The 13,878-nt window shown below is 36.2% G+C and overlaps 1 protein-coding gene across 1 annotated transcript; it reads left to right on the plus strand.

Annotated features, from left to right (window-relative positions):
- Positions 1-2,898: 2,898 nt before the first annotated feature.
- hibadhb (3-hydroxyisobutyrate dehydrogenase b) lies at positions 2,899-13,878 on the plus strand. Its single transcript, XM_046847789.1, has 8 exons — positions 2,899-3,040; positions 3,547-3,704; positions 4,334-4,443; positions 5,164-5,285; positions 12,210-12,343; positions 12,436-12,512; positions 12,727-12,883; positions 13,076-13,878. The coding sequence occupies exons 1-8, from the start codon at positions 2,971-2,973 to the stop codon at positions 13,232-13,234; spliced, it is 987 nt and encodes a 328-aa protein (XP_046703745.1). The 5' UTR covers positions 2,899-2,970; the 3' UTR covers positions 13,235-13,878.

Consider the following 13,878-nt stretch of genomic DNA (forward strand, 5'->3'; position numbering starts at 1 on the left):
ATCTGATATTTCTTAGGGCACGTTATAATAACAATTTATGAATGTCTATAGTAGTGTGAAAATGTCTTATGCACGTGTGTTTAAAAGCATTAGAGAAAAGAGTAATTTTTGAATAAAATCAAAAATGTTTTCTACATGAACTCAAAAAGCAGTAAATGGTATTAAATTAAACAGTCAGTATATGGTTCCTTTAGAAATGCGTGGATGTTTAAAAAGGTGTTTCTTTTTTTTTTCTTTTTTTTTTTTTTGGTAGATGCACCAGTAGATGCAAATTTCCACTGTTAATTATAAAGTAAATAAAAGTGCTAATTGGTTTTAGGTCTTCTAGGGATTTAGGCTATTGAACTTGCAGGTAAAACCTGACAACTAGCATTGTGTTTTGTCTAAAAAGTGGTGCATTGTCTAATGTTACTCTATTACTGAAATACAAACATTTTCCTTTAACATACTGACCCAATGATGTGTCCTATTTTTTTTTTCCAGTTTTGTAATATAAAAATTAGCTAAAAAATGTTTGTTAAGGCTGCCCAAATGTCACCTTACAATCAAAACAGCATTAACTGGAAAATTACATGTACCGATATATTTAAATTTGTAATATTCTAGATATAAAATGGTGCTGCACTAAGTGTACAAGGACTGTCCAATACACACTGATTAGGTATAACATTAAAACCATTGTAATGTAAATGTAGTGGCACCTGTCAAGGCGAGATGTGATAGTCTCTTTAACAGTCCATTCTCAGAGATGATATGTTGGAAGCCTAAAATGACAGTTTAGCTCCAGACTGGTCACGGTGCATCAGAATAAGGTGGCCTGGTCTGAGGAATCACATTTTCATTTGCATCACATGGGCACCTGGGTGCATGACTGTTGTTAACCTCAGAAAGAAATGGCAACAATATGATAATGAGGAAAGCCAGCTGAGGTACTGTTCTGCTGCAAAACCAAATACACCTCTTAATGGCAAAGGTTTTCCCTGAAGGTAATGGCCTTTTTTAGCACAATCTCTGTCCGACTGAGCGTCTGTGGAATGTGCTGGACAAACATGTCCAATCCATGGAGGCCCCACCTCACAGCCTACAGGACTTAAAGGATGTGCTTCTAACTTCTTGGTGCCAGACACCACAGCACACCATTGAGGTCTTGTGGAGTTCATGCTTTAATGGGTCAGAGCTGTTTTTATGACATGTGAGATCTATACAATATCGAACAGTTTGGTTTTAATGTTGTAAACTATAATGATAAACTATGTGGTTAACTATAATTTAAATTATTATTATTATAAACATTTATTTGCTGGAATAGACAGGGCAAATAATCAAGATCTTTGAGAATCCAGCTTGCAATCTCCCATTGTTGGGATAAATGCTTCTTTTATACATATCATTGAGTAGCCCTCACATGCAGCATAAGTTATTATTCTGTAAGGTGTCACACACCTGGGTCATGGCAAAGCTTATTTCTCAAATATTTTCTTGTTTATTTTGCCAAACGTTGTCCTTTTTAGATTATATATTTTGTTTTTAGATAGATTGAATATCTATTTTATGATATATAAAATAGAACTTCACTATATTGCTAAAGGTTTGCGATAACCTGGTCATAAGTATGATTTGAGCTTCGCATTCAAGTTTGGTCCCAATTTGCTCTTAGAATTCCCTCCACTGGGAAGAGGTTCCAATAGATTTTGGAATGGACTTGTGGACATTTGTGTTTATCAGGGGTGTAAGGTCGAGTGTTAATAAAGTAAGGTTTTATTAAAGTCAGGTACTGATGTATGGTGAGGAGGCCTGGGGAGCAGTCAGTGTTCCAATTCATAACTCTATAGCAGGCCACTAAAAGTCTTCCTCTCCAAACCATATAAACCATATCTTAATAGAGGTTACTTTGTACACAGGGGTATCGCAATGCTGGAACAGGTTTGGGTTTCCAAGTTTACATGAATGCAAACATTTTATATACCACATCCAAAGGCAATCGTTTGCCTTCAGCTTTGCAATAAGTTTTTGGGGGAAAAAAAAACATATGGCTGGGAAAAGGTCAGGTGTCCCAATACATTTGTCTACATAATGTACATTTATATGCCAAGAAAAATGTATATAAGTATGCTGGCTCAGTGGGCAGTGTTGCCTCATCACAGCTCTAGAGGCTGCTCCTGACTTTTATTTACTGTCTGGCCTTTCGGAAGTCCTCCTTGTGTACACAATGGGTTCCTCCTGCCTTCTCATAACATGGCAGTAAGTGTCTTGTAAGTCTTTAGCTCTGAAGGCATGGTGCGTCAAATTGGCCAACAAGCCATGGTGTATTCCTGCCTCAACCAGAGTTCCCTGGATTGTCTTCATCTTAACCCTGACCATGATAATGTGGTTACTGAACATAAATGAATTACAAAAATGGAAGTACATATTCCTGGATAACCCCAACCTCTTTTTTTTTCACACAAAAATGTCCTTTCACCAAGAACAAACTAGATGGACAATATTATATTATAAGATAATAAATAATAGTTTTTTTCCCCTAAAAACCAATTACACTTGTGTGTTGTTATGGTATGTAGACAAACACAAAATAACACTATTTTTGGATGCCGATTATGAGAGTTTTCCTGGCACCTGCCTAAAAGGCAATTACAGCAACTTAATTACAAATAATTGGTGATCACCAAATAAATAATCCCTGTAAGTAACCTACAATCAAACAATTTGTGGTATTAAAGGCACTATTGTTTTTCTCAAATGAACTTGGTCTTAGCAAAGACTCGAACTCTTTACCCATTCGCCAAGTCCACATTTCTACTTATAGTGTATCTAACCAATAGAATTGTAGCTCTGAAGGATGCCCCGCCTTTTCTAGATTTTCATTGGGGAAAAAGCTGAGCAAACCCAAATCTGTATGGATAGAAGTTGCATCATTCATTTACCGTCCAATGTAGACGCTTGTGAGTCGGAGGGCAGCAGTAAAGCAGCATGGCGGCTCTGTTAAGGGGCACTCGCAGTCTTTTAGGAAAATGGCACAACCATGTCGCCTCGTTGCAGGGTATGCTTGGTCATTTTTCTTGCTAACGCAATTTTCTGTTATTGTGTACACAGCGTTGCGGATTATTGTACTGTGATAAAAACTAAATGCTTTGTTAAATGGAGCCATTTCATAATGTTGAAATTGTCACACTGCCAACTTTAGTGTGCGTGTAGTTACATTTGGTTACATTAATTCTAGTGCTCATGAACAATGTTTATTGACATGAGTGTGTCATTGACCTGTTATGGGATTTTTTGTCCACATCTAGTATTTGTGGGTTTTTAAAAAAAAAAAAATTTATTTTAAGATCAAGCTTCAGGTTTAAACCAAATTATAATCGAGCTCCCCTTTTCCAGTGTTTTACCAATATCAGATTGTGCTGCAGGGTTTTCAGTCATTTACAATCCTGTCCTTAAAATCATGTTCCCAGGAAATCTCAGATAGATAAGTTACTGATTGTTCACCTAAAGATTAGCTGAAGGACATCACTTATGACCAAGGACATTATGATATTTTAATTTCAGTCTCCAGATCCATGGCCTCCAAAACACAGGTGGGCTTTATTGGCCTGGGGAATATGGGAACCCCAATGGCCAAGAATCTGATCAAACATGGCTATCCTGTGATTGCTACAGATGTCTTCCCTGAGTCTTGCAAAGCGCTGCAGGAGCTGGGTGCACAAGTAAGAATACATAAAACATGACTCTGTTTTAAGAATCTTATTTTGGTGTTTATTTTTTATATTATTATTATTATTATTATTTTATTATTATTAATGAGCTACGGTGGTAAAACAAGCTCTCATGTGTCTGCAGGTCAATCCTGATCAATCCTAATGTCTTTAATCTTCTGTGTTTTGTAAGAGCAGTATCTGTCTGGTTTTTCCAGTTTTTCTGCAACCTCCCATATACATGCTTGTATGTAAATTGGCTATGCTAAATGGTGAGTGTGTGTGTACGTGCATGCACGCACACACACATGGGGCCCCTGCATTGTGCTTTGGTGTATTCTTTCCTCGTGTCCAGGATCGACTCCAGAGCCACTGTGAATCTGACCAGGATAAAGCCTTGACTAAAGATTAATGAATTACTGAATTAAACCTACTGGTATTCACTATTTGACATTAACGTTATAATGTCATTGATTTACTTTGATATTTATTTTTGTGCACATTTGGACATCATTTAAAAAACCTTTGGTCTTTCTTTTCAAAAAGTGATATACTGAAAACAAGATATTATTGCAACTTAGTACAGCATCGAGTCATTTCGTTTATTTAGATTTGACTTTATTTTCTTGGATTTGTATTAGATTTTGGACACGCCTGCAGATGTGGCAGACAAGGCAGACCGCATTATTACAATGCTACCGTCCAGTCCTAATGTTACTGACGTGTACACAGGCCCCAACGGCATTCTGAAGTAAGCTGTGTTTACTGGTTTCGATTTGTAACGTCAAACATTATATAACATTAAAAGTTGCAGAAAAATGATTTGCCCACATGTATAAGCCTATAAGGATTATTGTTTATACTCACATTTGTTGTGTCCTTTTGGTTTTTCAAGGTGTACCATTTATAGAACCTAGGCATCTGCATGCACATGGTCAGATTAAAATTGGATGCGAATGGGGTTATACAACACACACTCAAATTACAATATAATTTTTTTTATTATTATTTAGCAGTGATATATTTTTCTGCAGTTACATTTTCTGGTGGACAACATGGATGGTATAACATGCATAACATGTGGTGTTGTATGTTGTGTGTGTGTATATATAAAGTGTATATATAATCTTCTGTGCTTCAAACAGCAAGGCAAAATGTTTGAGTGCTGTAAAAATATATATTTTTTTAATTCTGTGTTAAATAATTTATTTAACAATAGGCGAAAATCTTAAAAGCTGAGCATTGTTAGTCTATTTATTTTATTTGATTTACATTTCCATATTTTGAATTTAGTCTTAAATCAAATGATTAAACTTGTACAGCTTCATGCAAACGAGAATTCACTTAAACATGTTATTATAGTAGCTATAGTGGAATTGTATGTGAGTGGAGACCCTGTATATCCACCTTAGTAATATTAACTCTTCCCACTTTCTATGCGCTCATATATATACATCGTTTGGCTATACAGGAAGGTGAAGAAAGGCTCTTTACTCATCGACTCCAGTACCATTGATCCAGCAGTATCCAAGGAAATGGCTGTTGCTGCTGAGAAAATGGGTGCTGTTTTTATGGATGCACCAGTATCTGGAGGTAAAAGCATGTCCCCACCACAGTGATTAATGTGACCAAAACCAGACACGACTGTTTTATTGGAGTACAATGTCTAATTGTTTTCACACACATGTCCCTAATTGGGGTGATTCATTCTGAAGTGATTTCTTTTCCACCTAAGGTCGGTAGGGGAAAAACATGACTCGGCTTTGATTCATTCTTTACCATAAGCAGCGGTGGAGGGAGCATTAAAATATTTTACTCAAGTAAAAGTACTAGCGATATGATGAAATTTTACTTTAGGTACAAATAAAATAGCTGGTTGAAAAATCTACTAAATAAAAGTAGATGTAGTCATTTACAATTTTGAGTAAATGACAAAATATTGTTTTAGATTTACATTGCCTCTTTTAACTAATGTGTATATCAGTATTATCAGCATCTTCCAGCGTAAACATCATTTGGCTCTCAAGCTAGTTTTTAAATAAAAGGAACACCTTTACAAATCATGCTGTAGACCATCTTTATAGAAAACAGTGGAAGGATGTGTTGAAGTGAGATTGTGAGGTAATTACAGTTAGGACTATATTTATTTGGATATGGGCACAATTATAATTATCTTTATTTTGTGCTGTTATTTTTGTGCTGGTTCAAGTTACTGTTGTATAATGAATATGGTCTTGAGGTGCATACACTCAGCCTTAATTTGTGGGGATCCACATTGTGGGTTTGGGACCTACAGCTCAATCTGCAGCCCTCCCTTTTTTTTCCTGGGGGCCAAAATTAATTGACTCAAAAGCTTTTTAATGAGGAGGTGTGGGTAAAAGTTCTGGTGTTGATTCTAAGTATGTCATTTGCATTTGGAAGCTGTTGCTCTAGATCTACCTCATGTGGTCAAAGGATTTCTCCATGCAAGTGAAACATGCTATCGTTAGGGCTTAAGGAGAGAGGAACATTAGGAGTGGCCACTCAACAGTTTGGTACAATGTGGAAAAAAATGAATAGACTGGTAAGCTTATCAACATAAAAAGACCTGGGCATCAATAAAAGACAACATTGGTTAATGATTACAACATCCTCTAGAAAATTTATGGAGAAGGCTTGGAACAGCTCATGAAAAAGCATACATCATCTGTAAAACCCTGAGGCATGGGCATGCATGGCTTCCAGTAACACTGGGTCACTTTTTTTTTATTAATTTTTTTTTATTTTTTTATTAATGATATGACAAAAGACAGATGCAGCTAGATGAATTCTGAAGTGTATAGGTATATACTGTTTGAGTAAATGCAGCAGCGTTGATTGGATGGTGCTTAACAGTACAGATAGTAACACAAAACATACTGCAAAAGCAGCCCATGAGTTTTTAAATGTAAAGAGTCAATCTGCAATGGTTAAGTAATTAGCCGCAAATGTATTTGAAATTACTAATGGCTTATTAATGGCTAAGTAAATGCTGCAAATGTAAGTAATTAGCATTGCACCTGTTCTCAACTCCATCGTGCATGGATTTTACTTGCTGAAGATGAATAAAAAGGCAGAAAGACCCACGAAATAACAACTGTGGGCAGCTGCAATAAAGGCCTGGAGAAGAATCACAAAGTAGGAAACCACTCAGTCTTTGGTGATGTCCATGGGTTTTAGACTTAAATTGCCTACTAAGGATTTTTGACAAAATATGAAAAATTAACCTTTCATGTTTAAAACTTAAGGAAACTTTATATATGATTTGTTAATTTGCTTAATTACATTTCAGTCCCTGAAAAAGGGGGGACTATATAAAAGATTTATTGCATTATTAAAAGCATTTGGCATATCTCAGTTCAACCCCTATAAATTAAGCTGAAAGTCTGCAATTTCATCTCAATTGTTTCATTTTAATCTGTTCTATTGGCATACAGAACAAGAAATATTCCTTGCCTTTTTTTAAGTTACATTTTCCTTTACTCAGTAACGGATGTGATTTAAAATGTTGCAAAATACAAAGCTTTAAAGAAAATACTTCAATCGAATTACAGTAAAGTAATTTGTTGCTTTCCACCTCTGACCATAATTAAATTTATATCTTTATTTTACAAGAAAAATTCCTTGTCATTATGTTTACCATATTCTAGTAATTTCATTTGTTTTCTAGAGGCATCACGACTTGTAAAAATGCATTATTAAAGATTAGTCCTTCCATTCAATATTAGCTTTCTTGTAATTATGTAGGTAGGAAATATATCTACATATTTTGCAGGTTATTTCTGTAAGTTTAAGAAAATTGACTTTGACTGTCTTCAATTTACATTTCATACTTACTTATTAGTTTATTTACTTGAAAAATACATCGCTGTCTCCCTAAAAAAGGGTATTCGTTAAGGCAGAACCAAATAATTAATTGAGGAGGAAAGCATTTTGCTCATTAATAGACCCGATCGATGAGCTCCTTATTTACTGTCAGAAGCACAGGTAATTCATACATGCAGTCATGTTGCATGGTGTCTTGAGAGAAAGGTCACAGCGATGAAGAGGTGAGAAAGCAGTTAAAGATCCGTGAAAATGAAAATGTTTTGTATAATTTTATTTATTTGCTGCAGAAATATTCGATGGGTTGGAAATAGGGCTGGCAATTTGATATATATTGTCTTGCATTAGCTCATAAGTTTTCCATTTAATTGATATTGTGGTAAATCTATTGATTTAAGAATTTGTCAAAGATGAATGACTCAATAGGTCAGAATGTCAACATTACCTGTGTTTATTGTTAAAAAGTATACACTAACATAAAGATAAGAGAGCTGTCTATGAAAGAAAAGCAACCTATTTTTTAATTTAAAAAAATATATATATATTTTTTTTTTGCATTGTATAATTAATCAAAGCCATTACACATGAATACAAAATAAATTCTTGAATATCCTGAAAACAAAAGAAACCACCAGTGTACTGACAAGCAGATATCGAACAGGTGAGATGATTATCACTTAAAACCTCTGCAGGGCAAGTGTGAAGAGATCGTGATCCACAATTATATCAAAAACATGAGAGCAAAAATATAGAGTCCAGGCCATAAGGTGCAAAACAGAATTAGGTTGGAATTATTGTATTAGAATTGAATCTGGAACCAAGATTAAATGTGTGGAGAAAGAAATGATGCGTTTATCCTCCAAAGCTTAAGCACAATATATGTAGAAAAATTGCTTATGATTATAGTTCTTTATTTTACATTTTTTGGAAATCGCTCACTGATCTTTAATGTTCATGTACCTCATAAAAGTAAAAATGAAATTAATTCAGTATTCTACATAAACATTCTGATGGCAGTTTAGAGAGAAATACATCCAATCTTATTGGAACGAACTTTATCATGCAGCAAGAGAATGAATCAAATCTTGCAGTGAACACATGAGTTGGGGAAAATTGGAAGGTTTTAGACTGGCGACTCACTAGACCTTAACGTTTTGAAGAGGAGACTGTACAGAGGGCCCCTCATCTTTTGATGTCAAACCCAGATGTCTTCAGTGTGCAGCCAAAAAAAAAAGAGAGAGAGAGAGGGAATTGCTCAGCCTTTGTTTTTTGGGGGTTTTTTTGTTTGGAGGGGACTGTGTCATGTGTTATAGCATTTCTTTAGAGAATTCTTTCAACTAGATCTTTTTTTGTCAAATTGCTTACAAAAGATGTTTCACATAGTGAAGTCTACTATTATGAACAGTGATGCAGTTTGGGAGCTTGTGTTACATTTGTGTTAAATCAGAAGTGTAATAAGGGATGTGAGTGTTCAAGTTTGCAACTGAAAAAAAGACTCACTGAGCACTATATCAGGAACACCTGTAAAAGGACAAAAGTATTTGCCTTCTTGCCATGTGCATAAGTATCCAAAGTACTACGATTTATTATGGCTATATTGTCCTATTGTCATTTTAAATCACAAGCGTCTTGCTTATCTGAAAAGATTCTAATGTTATCCTTAGCACACCGTTCTATTAGTTAAACACTGATTATCTATTCAAACCATCATGAGCCCAAAACCTTGACGCTAAACAATTTCCATTAGAACCAAATGAAATAACAGGATTTGAGACAGTGTCGGTTTAAGGATTATTTGTATTATTACTCTTAAAATGTTATGCTTGCTGTTAAACTGATGCTAAACTAAGTAGATACCAAGCAGCAATCAAAACAAGTTTAAAACGGAGCGCGCTCTACACTGATTGGTGGTTTGCTGCGTGTTTGACCAGTTAAGTTTTTATCAACTCATAAATAAAAACGAAACAAATGATTTCGCAAAATGTAGTTGAGTAATAATTATGTGAATGTGAACTTTAACTGAAGCTTTTGACTAGTGTATGCATAATTGTACACATTGTGCTGCTTTTACATGAATGAATGCATAAATGATTGACCGATGAATGAATAAATAAAATATAAGCAAAATAAACCGGATTATCATTGCATAGATAAGCATTCAGCATTCTTTTGTCTAAGGTTAGCTAGGTGGCTGGAAGTAAATTTCTGCTCAAAATTTTGCTTCAAGATAGAAAGTAATGTACACGTGAGAGAGGCCTGTCCAGTCACCACTGCACTCCCTTTTGCTATTAGTGTGCTGGGGATGCAGTGGGACTGGGCAGAAAGTGACTCATGCTATTAAAATTCATTTCCCACCCACAGACTGACTACTGGGGTCTGAACAAACACACACACAGAGAAGACATGCACATGTTCTTTATACATGCTTTCTGTTTGTTCTTCACCTTTCAGCTAAATACGTCCCATATTTTTCAAGCTCCTCACTTTTTACGATGCAGCCCCTGCAGATTAATGAAGATTTACGTTTTCAGTCCCTTCCCTACTGCACTTAGATAAAAATCTTTTCAGATGTCTATGTTTAAAACAGACCGTTCTGCATTGTATTTAGAAACACCATGCTGCAATCTCTGTGTTAACTTCTAATCTACAACACTGCCTGTGCAGACCTTCTGATATAAGTTGCAATATCTCCAGACCTACAAGAGAATGAGTTCAAGGCTGCTTACTTAAGAGTTTTAAACCTTTCAGCTCCACTTTGAGGGAGATTACTGATTAAAGGAAAGAATAAATCACAATGTGGATTGTTAACGATATGCGCCTCTGTTATGTTTTCATCTTTGGCTACAAATGTTACACCTGCAATGACCGGCCTTGGCCACAAGAGCACTTCTAAGTCACTGTTGGTATGTAAAGGCGTCAAGTCCATACACAATTTATTTGTGTGCAATAATCCTGGCAGTTTCTGTAACACATCCTTCCTTTCCTATAGTCTTGGCAGAGGTGCAATGGCTACCTCATGTTCTAAGACAGCCGCTACTTGTACTGAGCCAGCACCCACTCTGTGCTTTATGGCCCTTTTAATCAGGAAGTTGTTGCCTCTGGCTTTTCGGCACGTAAACAACAGCACGCTACTAGTTTTCTTTCCTTAAATTGTTGCCTCTCCCGACAAGACTGCGTCAGCATGGTTTGGCATGGGCGCCGCTGAAACGGCTTTTGGGTGCGAAACAGTCATAAGAATTCCACAAACCTGCTCAGTCTCTGTACTTAGCCCCTCCAGTAGACATTATTCTCAGCTCTACCCTTGTGCCTGTGAACCGGCGTAATGAAAAGTGAGCCACAACAAAACTGAGCATGACGTCACTTTCGTCCGTGTGTGAAAGTCGATGGAACTGCTCTGCTGTAATTATAGAACTTTTTCCTGCCTGTGTAATTAAGGCCCTGAGAAAGTAAAGAGCCACACAGGCACTCGGATTCTTTCTTCTTATTGATTTATTGCTACATCATGTAACTTTATTGTTTATTGGACTTGCAGTGGCATATATACAGATTGAAATTTCCAGTATGGTGAAAAGCAAATATCACTCACTAAGTTTTATAATGTTCATGCTGCCATTTTTTTGCTATATTTTAGAGCAGTATACTGCTTGATAACATTTACTTTTTTTTTTTTTTTAAGAAAATAAATTGTAGGGCTGTAATGACTCCAAGTAAATCGATTACAAACATTTTAATTAATTTGCTTCGATTAATCCTTTTAAATACACACAGAGCACCATATTCCCCACGAACCATTATTACTGACGTACCACCAGCAAAACTCTGGACATTTAAACACACACTGCAGAATGAAAAAAATTGGAACCGGGAATAAATTGTGAGGGACGAGGAAAAGATTTAGGCCAAAAATAAAAATAAAAAGCCAGAATGTTTCCAAAGTTTGGGATAATTTCAAGCTAAAACATAAAAATTTTAAAGTAATTTGGAATTGTTTATAATTTTAATTTACAACAGTGTGTTCAAAAAGTCCCCCCGCAGTGGCCGAATAGAGCAGGTAGTAGAGCACATTTGGAGCACTGGCTGTAAATACACTGATTTTAGTGCATGGAAAATTTCAAGCAGCTTTTCCAGAGACAAGTAAACCACATTACGATACTGTGTGAGATTTAATAAATAATTACAAGTGAGAATAGTTTCCAATAACTTGCTCTACGTGATCACTGAAAAAGAACATTTTGAATGCAACTGTATTTGTACTTTCTTGTAATATGGCTATTAAAGGCATTATAGAGGTTTAGATTTCCCCGATATTCTTGTATGCAATTTCAGCAAAAAAGTTTCTTCGAAAATGAAACAAATTTTTTATTCATTTTAAGAGACCTGTCTTATTTTCTCACTCTTATTTAGTATTGCTTTTTAATAAAGAAAAAATGCTTTCTATCCGATTGATCGGCGGAATAATAGTTAGAATACTCGATTACTAAAATAATCGATAGCAGCAGCCTTAGTTAATTGCTTGATTTAAGTAAGCGCTGGTTATATTAATAATGGAATTAAACATGAGGACTATAATATTTTTATTTTGCTCAAAATGCAATTAGAATGTCGTTTACAAGCTCAGCTAGGTATGATCTAATTGGGTACCAAATTCAGAAAACAGTTTTCTGATTGGCGCAGGTGTTGGAGCTGCCACTTCTGGTAAGCTGACCTTCATGGTGGGAGGAGTGGAGGAGGAATTCACAGCAGCCAAGGAGTTATTAAGCTGCATGGGAGCCAATGTAGTGTACTGCGGTCAGGTTGGCACAGGACAGGTACGCCTCTGGTTCTGCATTTGATTTTGCAATTATGTAATGCTGTTATGTTTTCATTGTGTATTGCTGTGTTTCTCACATTCTGTTCATAGGCTGCAAAGATCTGTAACAACATGCTGCTGGCAATAGGAATGATTGGCACGGCTGAAACAATGAACTTAGGCATCAGGTATAGTTGGCCAATCTTACTTTTCCTTAAAGGTGAGTGGATATTTAAGAGGAAATGCTATAAATTCTGCATCACTCTTACTCTGCGTGTGTCTTTGGTCTGATTTTGCCAAGTTATTATATGATGCCATTTCTTATATTTGCATATTTGTAGGCACTGTTGATCAGTCACATTTTGTGATGTAACCAAGCTTTGTTTTGGTCTCTTCCGACAGGCTGGGGCTTGATCCCAAGCTACTGGCAAAAATACTTAACATGAGCTCAGGCCGCTGCTGGTCCAGTGATACCTATAATCCTGTTCCAGGAGTGATGGAGGGCGTGCCCTCAGCCAACAACTATCAAGGGGGCTTTGGAACAACATTAATGGCAAAGGTAGGGTTTGTCTGTTTTGTTTCCCTGTTCTCTGTTCTCATTTATACTCTTCCAGCAACACTAATTACATCTTCCAAAACCATCGCTTTTCTTTTTTATTAAAACAAGAACATCTGTTATCATTTTGCTTAAATGGGGTTTTAATCAACAACAATGTAAAATAATTGCTTAAAATACAATCTTTTACCGCAGGATCTAGGACTTGCACAGAACACAGCAACAAACACCAAGACGCCGGTTCCACTGGGTTCATTGGCTCATCAGATCTATCGTATGATGTGTGCACGTGGGTATGCCAACAAGGACTTCTCCTCGATCTTCCAGTTCCTGCGTGAGGAGGAGGGCCAGTAGAGAGTGGCACTCCCAATTGTGGCCTAATCGAACAATCATTCATCACCAAGATCTGGCGAAAATAACATTTGCACAAAGTGCAACATTTACCAGTGTGATCCGCAAGACTTCAAGTCAAATGAGTGAATGAGTAGAACAGAGGAAGTAAATGTATAAAGTAAATTTCAGTCCTTGTTTCTGGAATCATGTTACCTGTTTGGGCCTGCCCTGTACAAACCTTTCTTTTCCCATGTTTAACTCTTGACACTGTGAAGCTGAGGCAGTTTGCTTTTATTTGTTTGTCACATTTTGTGGTGGTGTGTCCTGTAGACTGATTTTCAATTATATGTGTGGTCATGTTAAAATTGCTCTTATGGTTTCAGCCGAAGGAACTGGCAGCAACGGCAATGAGGAAGTCACACGTTTAGACTTTACTAAATATAAACACTCCCTTGCTACAGTTAGCAGAGCCATGGCACACCTTATGTTGCTATAGCACTTGCTACTTTTTTCTGTTTTTTATTGGTAATATTTTTTATTTTTTTTTGCTAGTTTTATTTGCTGCTGTGGTGTCTAGCAGGTTTGCAGTGGTGTCTACATGTCATAAATCTTATGTCTCTACTCTGAAATTAAAGCAGGGGGAAAAATCTGTTCTGACAGTGAAA

This window comes from Silurus meridionalis, chromosome 4 (genome assembly GCF_014805685.1).
Source record: "Silurus meridionalis isolate SWU-2019-XX chromosome 4, ASM1480568v1, whole genome shotgun sequence".
NCBI classification, from domain to species: Eukaryota; Metazoa; Chordata; class Actinopteri; order Siluriformes; family Siluridae; genus Silurus; species Silurus meridionalis.

Coding starts and splice junctions, on each gene's coding strand:
- hibadhb (XM_046847789.1), top strand. CDS start 2,971: ATGGCGGCTCTGTTAAGGGGCACTCGCAGTCTTTTAGGAAAATGGCAC. Junction 3,041..3,546: donor CCATGTCGCCTCGTTGCAGG/GTATGCTTGGTC, acceptor TTTTAATTTCAG/TCTCCAGATCCATGGCCTCC. Junction 12,513..12,726: donor ACAATGAACTTAGGCATCAG/GTATAGTTGGCC, acceptor CTCTTCCGACAG/GCTGGGGCTTGATCCCAAGC.